Source organism: Artibeus jamaicensis, unplaced genomic scaffold (assembly GCF_021234435.1).
Source record: "Artibeus jamaicensis isolate MK-2021 breed Jamaican fruit bat unplaced genomic scaffold, CSHL_Jam_final contig_3124, whole genome shotgun sequence".
Lineage (NCBI taxonomy): Eukaryota > Metazoa > Chordata > Mammalia > Chiroptera > Phyllostomidae > Artibeus > Artibeus jamaicensis.
The window spans coordinates 223,664-243,735 of NW_026521722.1; the positions used below are offsets into that span (position 1 = coordinate 223,664).

General features: G+C 54.6%; 1 protein-coding gene across 1 annotated transcript; it reads left to right on the top strand.

Moving 5' to 3' along the window:
* Positions 1-661: 661 nt before the first annotated feature.
* LOC119034841 (poliovirus receptor) lies at positions 662-17,655 on the top strand. The gene is made up of 9 exons (XM_037125984.2): positions 662-666; positions 1,433-1,761; positions 4,705-5,070; positions 6,434-6,733; positions 7,251-7,368; positions 10,208-10,356; positions 11,148-11,267; positions 13,145-13,176; positions 13,655-17,655. The coding sequence occupies exons 1-9, from the start codon at positions 662-664 to the stop codon at positions 13,724-13,726; spliced, it is 1,491 nt and encodes a 496-aa protein (XP_036981879.2). The 3' UTR covers positions 13,727-17,655.
* The last annotated feature ends 2,417 nt before the right edge of the window (positions 17,656-20,072 follow it).

Consider the following 20,072-nt stretch of genomic DNA (forward strand, 5'->3'; position numbering starts at 1 on the left):
CACATGGATGTTTCTCTCCCACTCTTTCTCCTTCCCTTCCCCTCTCTCTAAAAATAAATAAATAAAATATTTTAAAAAAGATTTTACTTATTTATTTTTTAGAGAAAGGAAAGGAGAGAGAAAGAGAGGAAGAGAAACATCCATGTGTGGTTGCCTCTCGCATACCTTGCACTGGGGACCAGTGCCCACAACCCAGGCATGCGCCCTGACTGGGAATCGAACCGTCAACCCAGTGATTCGCAGGCCTGCACTTACCCCACTGAGCCACACCAGCCAGGGCGAATGCAGCCATTTTGACAGCTTGGATCCTTTGGCCTTCCCAAGTATTTACTGACCGAACTTAACTTTTTTTTCTGGCTCAGGAATACCAGCCACTGAAGACCCTCCCCCCTCCACCGGCCCTCACCACATCCTAGCCCCCATCCCTGAGACCCTGCCTCTCCTTGACCCCACCTCTGATTACATCCCTGAACCTCACCCCGCTCTGGGTCCCCAGCCCTGCCTTGGCCCCACTCTTGAGTTTCAGCGGCCGGCAGCCTGTATCACTGCCATTGTGTGGAACTGTTCAGGACCAAGGCTCGGGCTTTGTTTTCAGAGAGAGGCTCTTGTTCCTGTCGCCAAGAAGTCACCTAGGTAGATACCCAAGGGGAAGATGCAGAGTATGGGGTGAGTCAGGTCCCCTATCTGGAGCCGGAATGTCAGCAGGAGCGGGAAGGGGGGAGCTGGGGGGTACGACACAGACCACCGAGAAAAGGCTGCTGGAGCACGTGGCTGGGGACTAGGAGAGCTTTCGGGGTGCTAACCCGTGAATGGTCTGTTTCTCTCCCAAACAGGGCGGGCTCCGTAAAGGCAGGAATTTGGGGCTGTATTTATTCCTGGCACATCCCTGTACCTGGAATACTGTCTAGCTCAATAAACAACATATTTGTGTTTCGTGTTTTAGGGTTTTATTTTTTTAATCGTGGTAAAATACACAGGACGTAAAATGCAACATCTTAACCATTTCAAGCACACGGTTCCCTGGTATTAAGCAGCTCTCACCACCAACCAGCCCCAGAGCTTTTCTCATCTTCAAAACAGAAACTGTTTCTCCATGAAACAAGAACTCCCCGTTCCTGCCTCTCCCCAGCTCCTGGCAACCCCCTCAATAAAGGCAAGTCGAACTCTCACCAACATTAGTATTTGATGATAACTACAAGGTGACTGATGATACTTGTTATTCTTAGAGCTGCCAGGAATCGGGCTAAGCAGTTGCCTACGTCTTACATCATCAGCCCAGTGAGGAAACTGAGGAGAGGAAACTGCTCCCAAGAGGAGCAGCACCGTACCACTGGCTGGTTCCCAAGTCCGGGGGCGCAGAGCGCGGGGGAGGAGGTTCAACAGGTTGGTTAAGAACTCACGGCCTGCCCCGATTGTAGGTTTTGAATCTCAGCTGTGTCACTTACAGCAAAGAGCTGCAGAAAGTCCCTGACTGTCTCTGTCGCCTGCGCCTTCACCCGGTTCAGAGGGGAGTCCAGCGGGGATCCGCGTATCTGCGGGCGCGCGGGACCCACGCCTCCCGGAAACTGCCCCGCCTCCCCGCGCCCGCCCTGCGCACCGCCCTCGGCTGGTGTGCACTGGTTTCTGGGCCGGTGTCTCCGAAGTCCCTAGGACGTCTGGATCGGCGCGGGGAGCTGTTCTCTCGCACCATGGCCGGAGCTGCGGGGCCGCTGCTGACGCTGCTGCTGCTGCTGCTGCTGTGGCCTTCCTGGGCGCCCGCCGGTGAGTTCCCGCGGTCCGCGGGCCCTGCTCCCTCTGTCCCTCCCCACCTGCCGGGGCACTCAGACCCCCTTCATTCCAAGGGTTGGAGGATCCTAGGGGCCAGGACCCTTCTCTGGCTCCCAGAAATCGCCGGTTTCCTGTAACGTAGAGCAGGTTTCTCATTCCTATTAGAAGGGTGACTCATTCTCCAGAACACTCAGCGGAGGTCATTCATGGCCCTGCTCACCGTGCCCAGACAGAGGTCTAATGGAGAACAGGGGGTCGGGGTCGGCCTCCTTCTAACCCCGTGTAGGGCTGTAATGGCTTGGCCATTCATTCATTCCCCGCCCCCGCCCCGCCCCCCACCCTCACCCGAGAAGATGTCGTTATTGATGGGAGGGTGAGGGAGAGAGAGAAAGAGAAACATCGATGTGAGAGAGAACCCCGCCCGGTGATCAAACCTGCAACCCAGGCATGTGCCCTGACCAGGGATCCAACCCACCACCTTTTGGTGCGTGGGATGACGCTCCAAACCCGCGAGCCACCTGGCCAGGCCCAGGGATACCGCTCTGATGTCAGACACCCCTGGGTTCAAAACATCTTTAGGCATTAATACCCGTGAGAGCTCAGAAAAGGTACCTGAGCTCCCTGCTCCCCTAACAATGTGTTGGGGGTGGGGAATCCCGCCTGCCTAGGGAGATGCTGAGCACACCGGCACTCCAGACGAACAGAGGGCAATGATCGTTCATAGGAACAATAGTGATACTGAATCTAGACCTAGGGACGCCGGAGTCCCTCATCTCAGCATCTCTGAGAAGTCGATTCACAGAACACCCGATGCTTCTCCCCAGGAAAGAGAGTGCCAAGGTTTGATGAGGAGACTGAGGCACAGAGAGGGACAGTAATTCCCCCAAGGCGCCCAGCAGGAGGTAGCGGAGCCAATGAGTGTGAACTGAGACAGTGGCCAGGCCCGGCCAGGGTCTGAACCCAGGCTCTGCCCCTTGTTTGCTGGTTAGCCCCGGCTGAGGCTTGACCCTCAGGGGCTCACTTGCCCCCTCTGACCAAGGTGATAAAAATACCGGCACCTATGTCTTGGGGCCATGGAGAGGTTTAGACAAGGTCACACTTCAGGGAGCAGTTCAGTGTCTGGCTCCAGTGTGAGGATGACACAGGGACACGCTGAAAGAAAGGCCACTTGACCCAATTTCATCTGCATGGCAGCCTTGTTAAGGAAACTCCGCCCTCTGGTGGAGGAGGTCACCAGAGAAGGAGACTCCCTTGCCCAGAGCTGCACAGCGCATCCGTGGTAGAGCTGGCATTCGAACCCAGACCAGCATGCCCATCACGCCACAGTTCCCTGTGTCCAGACCACGCTCCCCTCCGTGAAGCCCCCGTCCACTACCCGCTGGCTTCCTCTTCCTCACAATGATGATGATTATAACATCTGCCCTTCAGAGTGCTTGACATTGCTAGCCCTCCACGTGGATTTCATCACCGAGTCCCCCCAGCAACCCTAAGTTTAGAGCACCTGCATGTTACCAATGGGGAAACTGAGGCTCTGAGGGGGGAAACCACCCGAACAGAGGGCCACATCGAGTGAGTGGCAGGGATGAGGTTCCAAAAATGTAACTCTTTCCCTTCCCACCTTCTCCGTTACCCTTGTTACTATTAATACACACACAGCATTGTGTTTATTCATGTCAGTAAGAGCTCACCTATGTCGAGTGCCTATTATGTGCTGGGGCCCCTAGCAGAGAGAGTCTCCTGTGGAACCTGGTGGCTTAGCGGGGCTCTTGACTGCAGATGGCCCAGGTTCAAATCCCACCTCGGCCACTTACCCCCTGCATCACCTAGAGCACATGGCTCTGTACATAAGTCTATAAAGTGTCTATAAAGTGGGGCTGACAGCGGTACTGGCCTCAAGGAGCTCTTGGAGGACTAAATGCTGAGAGGTGCGTGAAGCACGCAGAACAGCCTCTGATCTGTGTAAGCGACCCATGAGCATTCACTGTTGTTGGTCCCAGTTCACAAACTGAAAAGAATCAGAGAGGTTAAGTAAACTGCCTGAAGCCTCACAGCAGAGATCGCAATGGATCCAAAAGCCTGGAGCTCTAATTGCCTCTCTTTTCTTGGGCCAGGATCCCCTACAAACATTCTCCCAGGCCGAGTCCACACAGAGTAATAATAATAATAATAATAATAATAAATATACCACATTTCTTATAGATTCTAAGACCTGGAGTCTCTCCCCTTCTTTACTCCCCTAAATCAGAGATGCCCTAAATATTGACATGGAGCCCTGCTGTAAATGCCAGCACCACTAGAAATTGCATCTTAAAATTGATGGCGTGGGGTGATGAAAATGTGCCCACCGCGTGGAACTAGGTAGTGGTGATGTTTACAAAGCACCGTGAATGTAATTAATCTCACTAAACTGTACACTTTAGAGTGGCTTACACTGCAATTTTATTTTTTTAAGATTTTATTTATTTATCTTTAGAGGGGAAGGGAGAGAGAGAGAGAGAAATATCCATGTATGGTTGCCTCTCGTGCGTCCCCTGCTCGGACCTGGCCTGCAACCCAGGCATGTGGCCTGACTGGGAATAAAACCGTGGTTGTCTGGTTCTCAGGCCCGCGCTCAATACATCGAGCTACACCAGCCAGGGCCAAATTTAATTTTTTAAACGCTATCTTAAAAATCAGTGATGCTAGGATGGAGCAACGGTCGTAATAGAAAAAAATACGGTAGTCATAGCCCAGGGAAGCGGCATCCACCAGGTCGCAGACCCCATCCATCCGCTCTCCCTCTCACCAGCGCCCGGGTGGGGACTGGACCCCCCAAAACACGCACACGCACACACAAGGGACTCTAGGCCCCAGGCGCACGGCCTTCTAGGCGCCCCTCCCCCTCCAGACCCGGATGCCCAGGTCTGACTCGCACCCCCCGCCCCCGTTTCCCGGCAGAGGCAAGCACCCAGTCCTTCGAGGTGCGGGTGCTCCCCGAGGTGCGCGGCTTCCTGGACCACAACGCCACGCTGCAGTGTAAGGTGCACACACAGGAGGACGACCTGCAGGTGACGCTGGTGACGTGGCAGCGGCAGGACGCCACGGGGGCCTCCCGCACCGTGGCCGTCTTCCACCCGACCCAGGGCAGCAGCTTCCCCGAGAGCGGGCGGCTGCAGTTCGTGGCCGCCAGGCCCGGCGAGAAGCTGCGGGACGCGTCGCTGGTGGTGTTGGGGCTGCGCGCCGCGGACGAGGCGAACTACACCTGCCACATCGCCACGTTCCCGCAGGGCAGCAAGAGCGCCCGCACCTGGCTCCGCGTGCTGGGTGAGCGGGGAGAAAGGGGACAAAGGGGGAGGCGGGAAAGCAGAGTGGAAAAGGCCCGGGAGGGAGCGAGGCCCCCCCGGGAGCAGAGGACCTGCGGGGACAAAAGTAGGCAGAGCCTGGGAAGTGGCGGGAGTGGGCTTGCAGGCCACCCTGGTGGCTTGGGTTTCCGAGTGCAAGCTGTCCACGGGGTCCCGGAAGGTTATCCAGGTGACCCGCTTAGAACAGAGGTCCCCGTGAGCCCCTGAGAGCTGCCAGCTCTTGTCACTCCCGAGTTCTAGGAACAGGTTGTTGAAAGGCCTGGCTGGAAGGGAAGGGGCTCTTGTTCCCAGCCCGGGAGCTGCTTTACCGGCGGGACCCCGGCGCCCTCTGGCGTATTAGGGACTCGTGGGTTCACTTTCTGGAGCACCGGGAAGAAGAGGACCTTCTTGGAAATAGGGAAGTTTCTGTGCCTCAGTTTCCTTCTCTGTGAAACGGACATAGCTATGAGGATGAATAAGAGCTGACGTTTATTTTCCACTTATGTGCCCGGTACTGTTCCTGGTTTTGGCTGAGTGACTCATGATGAGGCAAGTGCTTGGAGCACCCGAGGAAAAACCGTTGTGGACATTTCAGCGAGCCTAGGGCTTCAGGTCTTTCGGTTTAGGATGAGGGCGACAGAAAACCACCCGTGAGTCAACTTAAAGAGAAACCTTCCGTAACTAATAACCCCAGGGAATGATAGGGAAGGAACCGAGTGAAGCCCCAGGTTTGGGAATAACCAGAATGATGATTAAGAGGCAACACCTGGAGCACAAAGCAGCTCTGTCACTCGCAGCCTCCAGCTAGGCGCTCCCCCTGTTAACCCCCAGAGCACAGCTCTGCCCTCCTTTCCTCCACAAAGCCCTCCCTGCCCACCTCCACCCAGGCACCCCTCTGGGCCCCCCGATCTCAGCCTTCCTCAGGCGTCACTGCCTGGGGGAGTATCTGCCCTCCCTTTGTGCTGGACAACCCATGGAGGCAGGGGTGGAGGTCTCCCAGTCATTGCTGGATTCCTAACACTGCCCATCCCAGGCCAGGCCGTGTCTTCAGTGACCCATAATAATAACAACATTTACCGAGCCCTTATCATGTGCCAATACCACTTTAAGAGCTTTGCGTGCAGATTCTCATTGCCCGTGGTCCTGTCTTTATCCCCGGTTGACAGACAGGGAAACTGAGGCACAGATTTGCTGGAGGCCCCCCAAGTACTCAGGGCTAGAGCTGGGATTTGAACCTGTCTGTCCCACATCCTCGGTTAAGCCACCTTCCTCTGCTGCCGACATGTTTGTCATTAATCAGTGATTGCAGGTGAGGAGTGACCTGTCCCTTTTGCTCCTCTCCCCAGCCAAGCCCCAGAACAAGGCTGAGACGGAGGAGGTCCCGCTCCACCTGCTCGGCCAGGAGCTTGTGCCTGTGGCCCGCTGCATGTCCATGGCCGGCCGCCCACCTGCCCGAATCTCCTGGTCCTCGGACATGAAGGACAATAAGAGCCAGGAGCCGGGAACCCTGCCCGGCACATTCAACATTGTCAGCCTCCTAATCTTAGCACCCTCGAGCCAGGTGGACGGCACAAATGTCAGCTGCACAGTGGAGCACGAGACCTTCGAGAAACCCGTCCTGCTGTCTGTGATCCTCAGCGTGCCCTGTGAGTGTGCCCGCGTGTGAGCGAGCGTGGGAACCACTGCCCACGAGCAACACGCTTCTTCATTTGAACTACAGCAACTTCTCAGGCCACCGTCCACGCTGCTCCCCCGGTGGTCTGCCCTGACCCCCACCCTGTCTGCACCGGCTCCTGGAGCACAGTCTCCACCCACCACCTCCGCCTGCTCCCTGGGCGCTGCCCGCACTGACCTTTCCCGTGTGCTACACTGCTTCGCCTGCTGTCCGCACCGGCTCCCTTGTCCACTGTCTACACTGCCTCGCCCTAGTCTACACTGGCTCCTCTAGCCCACACATAGCGCTGCCCCTGTTGTCCCCGGTCACCTAGGCCATCGGCTCTGGGGAGCTGTGTCCCCATTGCCCCAAACTCCTCACAGGCCTCTCTGTCTGGGGCTGTTCCCCAAACGTGCTGAGGCTTTTTCCTGTCCTGGCGTGAATCTCGCCGGTCTTCAGTCCCCTCCGAAGGCTCCCTGTCTCTGAGTTTGCGTGTCTGTTTCACCCAGACCCCCCAGAGGTCTCCATCTCGGGCTATGATGACGACTGGTACGTCGGCCGCAGTGACGCTGCCCTGCGTTGTGACGTCCGCAGCAAGCCAGAGCCCACAGACTATGTCTGGAGCACGTGAGTCCTGGGGGGACCTGGACTGGGGGGGGGGGGGTCCGAGGGAGGAGAAGATGCAGGAAAGTAAAAACAGAAAAACGTCGACTAGGGCCCTGGCTTGTGTGGCTCAGTGGATTGAGCACCGGCCTGTGAATCAAAGAGTCGCTGGTTCAATTCCCAGTCAGGGCACATTGCTGGGTTGTGGGCAGGGTGGCCGGTTGGGGGCGCACGAGAGGCAACCACGCATTGAGGTTTCTCTCCCTCTCTTCCTCCCTTTCTTCTTCTCTCTCTAAATATGAGAGAGATAAAGAAATAAAATAAAATCTTTTATTTAAATAAATAAATAAATAAAATCTTTAAAAAAAAGAAAAAGTCAACTTGGGACCCTGAAAATTTTTCTGAATGGCAAACTCAGAGTTTATGAGGGGGTTAGGTCAGGTTCACTGACACACCTGCTCTTTTTTTTTTTTTCAGGTTTTCACTAATTTTTTTTCTCATTTATTTTTTTATTTTTAGAGAGAGGGAGAGGGAGGGAGAAAGAGAGGGAGAGAAATATCGATCCGTTGCCTCTCAAACCCACAACGTACGCATGTGTCCTGACCAGGAATTGAACTAGAAACCTTTCGCTTTGCGGGACGAGGCTCAACCCACTGAGCCACATCGGTCAGGGCCACCCCTGCTCTTTATGGCCTGCCCGCTGTGTGCCCAGTACTTAACTCATCCCGTGGGATCCTCGAATTCTAGCGCATCCCTGGGTTAAAGACCAGCTGGGCCCCAATAGGTGCCATCCTTTGCCCAGGTCACACAGCCATGAGGGCAGCTGACTCCAAACTCAGTCCCCTGACCTCTGGGCTGAGCCCCCTCCCCGGTCACCTCATGCAGCCTGTGTGGTCATCTCTGAGGGAGTGAACGCTGTTCCTACTCTGGACCAGCACTCTGAGGCGCGGGGCAAACAGAAGTTACCCTCAAATTCCTACCAGCGCCGGCATTAAGGGTGGCGGAAGCGAGAGGCAAAAGGGAAAATTGCATGAGATCATTTCTATCGGGCTTTTTTTCTTATTACAAAAGTAACATGATACCATTGTGGACACTTCAGACAATTGTGACCAAAAGAAGAATATTGCATATACAGTGAAAGTAGCCAGCCACTTCCAGAAATAGCCACTGTCACCTCTTGTCACAGGCCCTTCCTGTCCTTTTTTCCTGTGTGTTTCTAAACAAAAACTGCTGCTGATGCAAATTTAACCTTTTCTTCTACCTTGTGAACCCCTTCCTACATCAAAGCACATACATCCACATCTCTGTCTCTACCAAATTTTATGAGGAAAATTTTCTTTGTCTTTTTTTAAAGATTTTATTTACTTATTTTTAGAGAGGGGAAGGGAGGGTGAAAGACAAAGAGAGAAACATCCATGTGTGGTTGCCTCTCACACGCCCCCTACCGGGGACCTGGCCCACAACCCAGGCACATGTCCTGCCTGGGAATCAAACCAGTGACCCTTTGGTTTACAGGCCGCCACTCAGTCCACTGAGCCACACCAGCCAGGGGTTTATGAGGACAATTTTCAAACATACAGAGAAATTGTAAGAATTTCCCAGCGAACATTCAAAAACCCACCACGGGGCTTCTTCCGCTAACATTCCACTATGTTGGTTGTTTTATCACATTCTGCCCATCAGTCCGTCCCTCTCTCCATCCGTCCCTCAGTCCTCATCTTCTACGCATGTCAAAATGCCCGCAGCCCCTTTTTAATGCTGCTGGGCTTCCCTCTGTGTGCATGACATCCATGACTTCACCAACCCCCAAGTGTGGGACGTGGCCACACTCTCCCATTTTCATCTCTGCAAATGCCGTGGTGGTAACCATCCTGATCTGCCCACCTCTGTGGAAGCCACAGTCCATGATTCTTAATCATCTGCCAAAGGTGTTGTCTGCCGGTCACAGGCTTCCCACGGGTGTTGACAGATGCCACTTTCCGGCCCTGCCACGAGGCCACGTGGCAGGGTTTCCACCCCAGCTCCGCAGATGCCCAAATCTCCATGCCTGTCTCTCCTCCGTCCACTAAACCAATGTTGCTCGGCCGTTCGCTGTGTGCCGGATGCTATTTCCTGTCATGCCTTTGGTACATAAAGCAGACCCGATTCCCTTCACTCATGGAGCTTCCTTCCAGAGGGGAGAGAAGTAATCGGATAGCATGGTCAACTACATAAAGCCATGGAAAAGATGAAGCAGAGAAGGGGCTGCTGCAGTTGAAATAGGGTGGCCAAGGAAGGTGTCACTGAGGTGACGTGTGAGCAGAGGCCTGAGGGAGGTGAGGGTGAGCTGTACCAGTACCTGGGGGAAGAGCATTCCAGGCAGAGGGAACAGCATATGCGAAGACTCTGAGCTGGAGCATAGCTGGATTGTTCGAGAATCAGCCAGGGGGGCGTAACAGACAATGTATTCAGTGGTATCGACGCTGGCTTACGTAGGGCCTGTGGCCGTGGTAAGGACTTTGGATTTTACTCCCAGTGAAGCGGGAGCCATGGGAGGGATGGCACAGGCTGCTGAGCGGGGGACAGATTGGAGTGGGGGGACAGGGGTGGAAGCGGGGAGCCCAGTGAGAAGGTGGCCACAGCGGCATAGGGGCATCAGACCAGGGTGGTGGCAGGGGAGGCTTTAAGGAGTGGCCAATCTGGATGGATTTTGAAGGCGGGCAGACAGGAGCTGCCGACAGGCTGGGTGTGGGTGTGGGTGTGAGAGAGGGCGTCGGGAGAGTTTCAGGGCGGGTGTCGGCACCCCTGGCGTGCCGAGAGTGCCTAGTCGCCTGCCACCCAGGCCTCCCATGAGGCCACTTCCTTACCCAGCTGTCTCTCCCAGGGCCACGGGTCCCCTGCCACCCTCTGCCATCGCCCAGGGCCCCCAGCTCCTGATCCATCCCGTGGACGAGGCCATCAACACGACTTTCATCTGCAGTGCCACCAATGCCCTAGGGACAGGCAAGGCAGAGCAGACTGTCCTGCTCAGAGGTGAGGAGGCACCTGGGTACCTGGGTGAGGGGGTCCCTCAGCCCCAGGACCACTCTCTGACTTCCATCCTCCCCCTGCTCTCTCGAGAAAGCACCAACAGGGTCAGCTTCACTTTCTGTGGGCCCATCGTCTGTGCCACTGGCCCCACTGCACAGCTGCTCGGGTACCCTGCTCTGCAAACCCAGGCTGGGGCCATCATACAGTGCCCCTTCCCCTGGCAGAAAGGCCTGTCCGAACGCGTTAGGCAGAACTTTATCAGTTGCAATCGATAGCAGAACAAGTCAAAATAATCCAAGCAAAAGGGGGACTTCATTGAAAATGTACCTGCAGTTATAATTAAACCCAGGTGCTCCAGGGGTGTAATCCAGGAGCTTTTCTTTACTTCTCTTGTCTCTGTTTTTCTCCGTGCTGGTTTTATTTCCAGGCAGATGCTCCACCTGAGAATAAACAGCGGCAGGCTGACATCCCCATAGTGTAGCACTCCCAGGGCAAAAGATACACCACTTTCAGTAGCTCTAGCCAAAGTCCCAGGGCTGGCTCTCATTGGCTCTACTTAGGTCACAGCTACCCTATGAATCAATCACGGCAGCCACAGAGAATGGAATGCTCTGATTGGCCAGGTCTAGGTCAAAGTCCCATCCTAGGAACCAGAGGGTAGGGTGGAGTCCACCTGAACCGTACAGACTGAGGCAGAATGGTAACTTCCGAAAGGAATAAGGGATGATATTTGCGGGGCAGGTCAAACCCCAAAATCTCTGAACCTAAATCCCTGCTTCCTTCTTCTCTTTCAGGAGAACGTCCCAAGGATCAGTCCTCTGCGGACAACCATTTATTTGCAATCCTGATCCCAGTCCTGGTTGGTCTGGTTGGTCTGGGGTTCCTGATTTATTTCCTACGGTCCAGATTCTCCTGTGAGTCCCCTCCTCTTTGACACATCCCCTGCCTGTCTGCCATGAGCGAACGTCACCACAGCCGCCTTGGCTGAGCACCTAGTGTGCTCACCCTTCGCATGACAGCTTCTCTCTGAACCCGCCCCCTGACGCCACAAGGTTCCACCATTTTACAGGCAGGGACAGTCACATCAGGAAGTCCTGGTCATTGGATCATTGATTGATCTGACAAATATTCAGGGAGTCGGGACAGATTCTGTCAGGCCTCAAAGGCCACAGTAAGGATTTTGGCTTTTCATCCAGGTGACACAGGGTGAATGGAGGACAGGCGAGGCCTTAACTGCCCCCTGCTTTCCTCTGTCGGTCTTGCTCAGGAGTGACACCCTAACTGCCCTCACAGAAAGGGGGGAGGGTGGCAGGAACCGACACCCCAAACCCCAGCTCTAAGCAGCCCTGGTCTCTCACCTCAAAGGCTCCGCGTAGGCTGTTTCCCTGCCTGGAGCACCCTCCACATGGCTCCTTCTGGCAAAGTCCTGCAGCTAATTTTTAAGATTTTATTTATTTTTAGAGAGAGGGGAGAAAGAGAGGCAGAGAAACATCGATGTATAGTTGCCTCTTGCACGCCCCCTACTGGGGACATAGCCTGCAACCTAGGCATGTGCCCTGACTGGGAATTGAACCAGTGACCCTTTGGTTCTCAGGCCAGTGCTCAATCCACTGAGCCATGCCAGCCAGGGCTTCTTCAGCTAATTCTATCCTCAAAAGAGCTACAGTTTGCCAAGCTCTTTCTATGTGCCAGGCACTGTCTGGGCACAGCCCCCCTGAGTGCTCACAAACCTCCCAGCAAAGTGAGTGCTCCTGTGAGCCCCACGGTCACAGAGGAAGAAAGGTCACCTGCCAGTTGGCTCACAGCTTGTAAGACTAGAGTAGAAGGGCAACTCCCTTGGCTACAAAGCTTGTTCCCTCAACCACTAAACAAAACTCCCTCCTCACATCCCAGCCAGGGTGCCCTCCTCCAGGAAGCCCTCCCTGATCCTCCAGCATGATCCAAGCATCTGCTCTGGGCTCCCTCACCCATGCCTTGCTGACTCTGGGACATCACTCTGTGGGGACTTGTCTGTCTCTCCAGTGGACTGTGAGCCCCAGGAGGGCAGCACTAGAACTGCCCCCCCGGTCACAGCCATGTCCCCAGCACCACCTACCACCAGACCAGGCACAAAGGGGGCCTTTGAGGGAGCCTTTGCTGGATGTGTCATCTGCAGAGCCAGGCTGCCTATGTCCGGGCCCTCTGCCGCTTTATCCATTGTATGGCCCTTGGGCAAATGACTCAGTTTCCTCATCTGTGAAATGGGAGCAACCGTACCTGATAATCCAGGTGAAGCAGTCAGCACAACATCTGGCTCATTGTAAGCCATGCTCGAGGTATCTAAGCTCTGATTGGTGCTGCTGTTACTATAATTATTAGTGGAAACTCCATGAGAACAGGCCGCGTTGTCTGTTTTGTTCACAGTTGTATCCCCAGCTCCCAGAATGCCCCTGGCACAATGTAGACATGTACTATTTGCTAAATAAATCTCTGATGGTTGAGGACAGTGAGGCACAGAGAGGTTAAGTCATTCGCCCAAGGTCACACAGCTCCTAAAGGACAGAGCTGGGATTTGAACCCTTCCATCGGGTTCCAGAGCCATCCGCAAACAGAATTTATTTATCCTTAATAACTGGAGGAAGAACCTATCCCATTTCTGTTCTACAAATGTATAAACCGCTCTGGGAAGAGGCACCCCCCGTGTCAAGAGCAGAGCTGGTCCTAGCATTCAGTGTCCCTGCCACCCACCCGTGTTGACTTCCTGTGCTTCCCACACGGTCATTCATCTCTGACAACTTCTCCTATTTCCCAGGTCGGAACCGAGGCAGCCCCTCCGAAAACAATGTAAGTGTGTCGACGGAGCAGAGAGTGTGTGGGGGGCAGGGGGCGGTCATTCCTGCATGAACCACATACTGATTGCTGCGGGCTTCCCCCAAAGAGGGGGCAGACAACTCTGGGTGGGCCTTGCCCAGAAGCCGGCATGGCCTCGGGAGCCGGGTGCTGGATCTTTTCTGGAGATGCCCAGAGCAGCCAGCCATCCCCGGCCCTTCCTGCCGGGCAGAAGCCCCCCGGCACGTTTGCTGAGATGCAGGTTCCTGGAGCTCAGTCCCTGAGAGTCTGGTCTGATGGGTCTGTGCTGGGACCTGGGATCTACACTGGCATTGGTGCCCCTTCCTGCTGGTCGCATTGCACCTGAAAGTTCTGCCCTGGCTCCCAGGGAGGGGGAAGGGGAGGGGCAGGCCTGCGGCTCCACACAAGGCCTTCAGGGGGAAGACTTATCTGAAAGGGCCCTGAGGCTAAAGTTGAAATGTCCCTTTTCTAGGAAGTCTCCTATTCCGCTGTCAACTCCGAGGCCAGCTCTCCCCAGGACCTGCAGGCAGTCAGCACAGGGTGACGGCTTCTGGACTGAATGGAGAGAGACCGCAGCCAGTGAGAACGAGGGCCTTGCAGCTGGACCCCCGCCGCAGTGGGTAAAGTCTCTCTCCAAAGAAACAGACCACCGTCTCGGCACCAGACTTCAGGACGCCCCCTCTGTGTTGCAAGGCAGCAGGCGGGTGTCTGTTCAGAGACCCCAGAGCCCCCTCAGGCTCGGCGTACTCACTAAAGACTCCCAGAACTCAGGGTCGGTGCCACACTCCGGGTCACGGTTCAGTGAGGTTCGTGTCAGCAATGTGACACGGTGGGAGGAACCCGGCCTGCGCACCCAGCTGTCCGCTCCCGGGGGAGCCACAGGACAGCACTTTCTTCTCCCAGGAACGACGTGTGACAACATACAGGCTTCCACCAACTGGGAAAACTCATCTCAGGCTCGGCTTCCAGAGCTCCCGTTAGGGGTCAGTCAAGCTGACATAGCCAACCTTAGTGTCAAGCACCCCCGCAGGTGACCCAGGTGTGGTGGCCTGGGGCCATCATAAATCTCTGGAAACAAGAGCCACTATCAGCCAAGACACCGCAAGAACTCAGAGGTTATCTCCCGTGACAAAAGGTCAAATCTCTCTCTGGGCAAAATCAATCTTTTCCTGCACTGCGGGGTCACGGGGTCACACTGGATGTTCCAACTGCCGGAGAATTTTGATGAGACTTTTTACCTTTGGCCTTGAGCTTCCGAATCTCCACGTCAGTCGAATTTTTGTGGCTCCAAAAAAACAGCCGCTGTGACGCGTCACCAAGGAGAGAGCCAGAGGCTGGGACACAACTGCCTGGGGCTGTTCCAGGAGCAGGAGGAACTTGTAGATGTGAATTTGGAGGTTAGCAGCTCCGGGCACCTCCTTCAGAGGAGAGCATCTGTCACCAGCTGGCTGGAGTTGACAGGACCCCAGGACAGGGGTGCCAGTAACCCACTAAGGAAAGCAGATGTCTGTTCCCGAAAGGTAGAGGAAGAGGTGCCCGGGGAGCCGCTGTGCCCAACACACGCCCCCCAGAGCAGAACGGACCGGCCCGAGACCAGGAGGCAGAGCTGCCCAGCCTGACGCGCTCCCTTTGAAAGGGTCTGTGATCATCAGAATTCCTCTCAGAGTGACAGCTGTGTGCTGGGGAATGTAACTCAGGGAGGTGACACCTCGGGCTGGGATGCTGAACCGGAGAGCGAGGCGTGAGCTGCTGTGCTAGGAAAACCTGGAAGGATTTGGGACTGGCTCTGGGCAGAAGCGGGAGAGTGTGGGGCTGGGGAAGAGACAGGACCCAGCGGGATGGTGAGGGTGAGGGTTTCTGGGGGTGGCCAGGCCAGTGGGACCCCCGCAGTGTCGAGGACAAGGGGGAAGACTAGCGGCTTTGCTGCCATGTAAAAAACCCTGCGTCCGTCCCCAGCCCCCAGACAGTGGGCTGTTACCGTGTGGGATGGACCCGGAGAGATGGAAGCAAGACCCTGAATTGGGAAGGTCACAAGGTGGACACGTGTCCCCAGGGTTCTCAGACACTGTGCAGAGAGCTCGCCTGATTCCTATTTATTTATTTATTTATTTTTAGAAAGAGGGGGCGGGAGGGAGAAGGAAGGAGAGAAACATGAAATGAGAAAGAAACACAGACCGCCTTTCCTCCACGCCCGGACTGGGGATGGAACCTGTGACCCTGGTGGGGCATCAGACCGGCTGCCTTGCAGTTTGCAGGATGACACCCGACTGACTTGAGCCACACCGGCCGGGACTCTCTTTTTGATTCTTTTAACTACGGAACACGTAGCCATCTGCAAATCTACAATCATAAAAAGACATCAGGGGGCCCCTCTGCGTTCATTTCTGTGTAGGGCAAAGGGAAGGGTCCAGCTTCCTTCTTATTCAGGGGGACGCCCAGTTTTGCAGAACACTTGAATGTCACTAGTGCCGTGAAATTATACACTTAAAAGTGGCTAAAGTGGCAGATTTTTGTCATCTCTCCCCCCACACACAATTTTTTAAACCGTTTCATGCAACGCTTCGAAATCATTCAATGGTACGCTTTGGGGGACTATTACCACAAACTTAGCGGCTTGAAAAACATGAAACAATTTCTCTTAAAGTTCTGGAAATCCGAAGTCCAAAATGGGTCTCACCGAGCTAAAATCAAGCTGTGGGCAGCTGGCTCCTCCCTCAGGACAGGACCCTTCCCTGGCCTCTCCAGCCTGTGTACCTGGGTGTGCAGCCCACGCGCACAGCCATCCCCGCCCCCGACTCTCTCTCCCTGGTCAGGGAGAGGGTGCTGCCTCCCTCCTTCCCCAGCCAGGGCCCTGTGACTTCTCTGCCCATCCAGCTCATCCACGATAACTCCCCACACGAGGCCCTTCACGCCATCACATCTGCAAAGCCTCTGCTGCTGTGAGATAGCATGTTCAGAGGTTCCTGGGATGGGGACCCAGATGGCTTTGGGGGCCCATTATTATTTGCCACCCCCACCCAGGGCCCCTGTCCCACCGCCGATGAGCATAGCGCTGCCTCCTGGCGAGTTTAGGTACAACAGTGTGCACTAGTCTGTGCCCGCGAGGCAACGTCTCGCACTCCGCCCTGCACCTTGGTTCCCTCGCTGGAGGCTCCTGGAAGGTCAGAGGGCGTCTTTCAGCCCTTTCACAGCCGCCACGTGGACTTTTTCCACCAGGCCCCTGGGGACGGGCGTTCGTGTGGTTTCTGCCCTTTTACAATCACAGCGTCCTAGTGACTGTCACTGAGCGTGGGTGTGGGGACCCACTGGAGGCGCAACTGCCGAGTTGATATTGACTCGGTAGACATTGACAGACCGTGTCTCGTAGGAGTGGAACTGATTGATCTCTGTTCCCACCAGCAGTGGACGTGACGGCCTGTGTTTTGGGGAAGAAGCTGTGGGCGCCGCAGCAGCGGAGTGGCCCAGAATTTGGGTTTAGGTGTTGTACGGCTTCACGTAACACTGACAAAACCACAAGTACAGGTATGAGAGGAGGGAAGGGAGAGGGCGTGGTGCAGGTCACGTAGAGGCTGCAAGGGCACCCCCACCCCTGCACTGTTCTGCGCCCAGTGAGTGGGGGCGGGGTCTGAGCAGACATTCGCCCGCTGTGAGTGGCTGTGAGGTTCCAGAAGCCTCTGCGGTGAGGACCTCTCTGGGTGAGCATGCGTGTGCTACCGAAATCTGACTTACTAAAAAACAATGTTGCCTCAGCCCGAGTGGCTCAGTCGGTTGGAGCGTCGTTCCACAACCTTTTGACCATGGGTTCGATTCCCAGTCAGGGGGTATACCTAAATTTCGAGTCTAATCCCCAGTCTGGGCATGAACGGGAGGCAACCATTGATGTTTCTTTCTCTCCCTCCCTCCCTTCCCCTGTCTCTACAAAGCAGTGAAAAAGTGTCCCCAGGTGAAGATTAAGTAAATTACAAAACCAATGAGGTGACCCAAAAATTACACTCCTAGGTAGATCCCCAAAATGATTGACTACCCAAATAAATTCATGGACGCAGACGCTCATAGCAGCACTCTGTACCTCAGTCAAAACGTAGAGACAGCCCAGGGGGATCAGTGGCTCAATGGATGAACAACCCGTGCTCCAACCACACAACGCAACACTATTCAACCACAAAACCGACCCGCACTACAACATGGGTGAACCTTGAGAGAACACCGTGCTGAGTGAAAGAAGACAGACACCAAAGGCCACACGTCGTGGAATTCCGTCTACAAGAAGTGTCTGATATAGGCAAACCCATAAAGACAGAAAGGAGCTTAGTGGGTGCCAGGTTTCCTTCCGGGGAGATAAACTATGTTGTAGAAATAGCAGTGGGGATGGTCCCACGACACTGGGAATGTGCCAAGTGCCACTGGACTGTGTGCTTTAAAGAAGCTCAAATTCTAAGTTTGGTATGTGTTTTACCACAATAAAAAAAAGTTCTTACAGAAAAAATTTCTTTTCGTTTCCTCACTCTTACTGGCAGAATTTGCAGGACCCAACCAAATTCACGACTGGAAGGATGCGTGAGTTGTTGAAGAACAGGTTATATTCTGACTGGTGAAGAAAAACATTGTACAATGACATTTCTTAATGTGTGATACGACAGACTTCATTCAAGGGGGGCGTGGGGACCACCGCAATGGGAGGCTGCAGAGATGGGACTCAACTCCAAGTGCGGCATGGGCCCGTGGGAGTGTGGGGCCCAAGAGCAGGTGGGAGTCAGTGGATGGAAATCGCTGAGAGGAAACATCCAGGGCCAGGAAGGATTCTGGGTAAACCCGCCTAATGGGATCTGGCAGAAGGCAGGCCAGGGCGACCAGACATCACCTGGGGACGCTGGAAGATGAGGCTCCCGGAAACCTTTTCTAACTCTGCTCACGTATCAAGGGTGGGAAGTTCCAGTTGAACTGATTTGGGAGGGTTCTTGCTGAAGTTTGGACAATGAAGGGATGAACACGGGAGCCCAAAAGTCAGAGCAGAGTTAGAAGAGGGTCCAGGGGATCCTGAGTAGAAATTGGTCAATGAGAGGATTTTTGTCAGGCTATAGAAATAGGGCCCTGGCTGGTGTAGCCCAGTGGATTAAGCACAGGCTTAATCCTGTGAACCAAAGGGTCACCGGTTGGATTCCCAGTCAGGGCACATGCCTGGGTTTCGGGCCAGGTCCCCAGTAGGGGGCGCACGAGCGACAGACACACAATGATGTTTCTCTCCCTCTCTTTCTCCTTCTCTTCCACTGTCTCTAAAAAGAAATAAATAAAATCTTTTTTAAAAATGTAATGTCCAGGCTGGAATTAAAAACAAGACACTGGATGGTCTAGTTCTACCCCAGGCACCATGTGTGGAGTTCAGCTCTGAGTCTCTGCCGTTTGTTTTTTTCCCTTCATTTATTGGCATCGTCCACAGGCTGGTGCCAGGATGGCTGCTGCATTCTGGGTATCGCAGCCAGATCTGGACCCGGAGAAGCAGCCCACCCCATCCTGGGGGAGCTTCCCCAGCGGACTCTCCTTAGATCTCATTGGCCAGTACTGCCCACCACTCAACCAATCCCTGGCCAGAAGCATGGGATGGCCTGGGAAGCTTGAACCAATCAGGATCTGCCCTCTGGAGCTGGGGAGAAAAGGGGATGAAGGATACAGGAGAGGAGATAGAAGCCTGGGCATCTACTATTAGCAATAACCCTCCCTCTGAATTTTACTCTCTTCTTTTTGAGTCTCTACTGTCTAAATTTCTGTAGCAAACCAACTCCTTTTTAAAGCATGCAAATGGAATCAAAGTTTTTATTGAGAGAGAGATTCCGCAACTGGAAAATCCAGAGTAACTGGCTATACACACTGCCTGGCATTGCTCACAACCGGCAATAGCACCGCACTGGAGACCGTGGCCGTTTGGGAAACCAGTACAGCCCAAGGCCACATCGCCCTCCAGGTGGTTCAGAGTCGAGATTTCTCTCTCACTCCAACCTGGAGACTCTGAAAGACGCCTTCACCTCCCACAGTCTGATGTGTGCCCAGGACACACACACACACACACACACACACACACACACACACACACACCAACTTGGTGTTCTCTCACCCTGCAGACCCAGAAGTTTCCCATAGCTCTATTTCACCTTCCGCCCCCTCCCCGACCCCTAGACCAGAGCTGTCCGAGAGAACTTTCTGCAGTGATGATGGAAACGTTCCAGATCAGGGGTCTCCAGCCCCCGGGGACCCCAGACAGGTGCCAGTCTGTGGCCTATCAGGAACCCAGCTGCACAACAGGTGATGACTGGTGGGCCAGTGATCGAAGCTCCATCCCGCCCCCTGCAAGCCCTGGCCCGTGGAAAAGTCATCTTCCACAAAACAGTCGCTGGTGCCAAAAAGGCCAGGGACCACTGTTCCACATCTTCTGTGCCTAACATCATAGCCATGAGTCACAGGGGGCTATTGAGCACTTGGAAGTGACTGGTTTGGGGGGACTAAGTTTTTTAAGGCATTAAACTTTCATTAATGTAAATGTATATTTCAATGGCCATATTTAGCTAGTGGTTACAGTATTGGCACAACCCTGGACTCTCCATCACCCAGACTCTGTCCCGACAGAGCTCAAAACTGTAAGCGACCCCTCCCACTTCTCTAGCCACCTGCGCCCACCAGTCCATGACTCCGCAGCTTCCTCGAAGCATCTCCACGGCGTGTAGCCTTCTGCTTCTGCTTGCTTGCGCTGTTTACACTCACCGCACCCCACCTCAACCCACCCCATCCCATTATCTGCCTCATTCCTATTCCTACTCCAAATCTCAGCTGTCCCCTCCTCCAGGAAGCCCTTCCTGCCCGTCAGACTGAGTGAAGCGTCCCTTTGGGCTCTCCCAGCC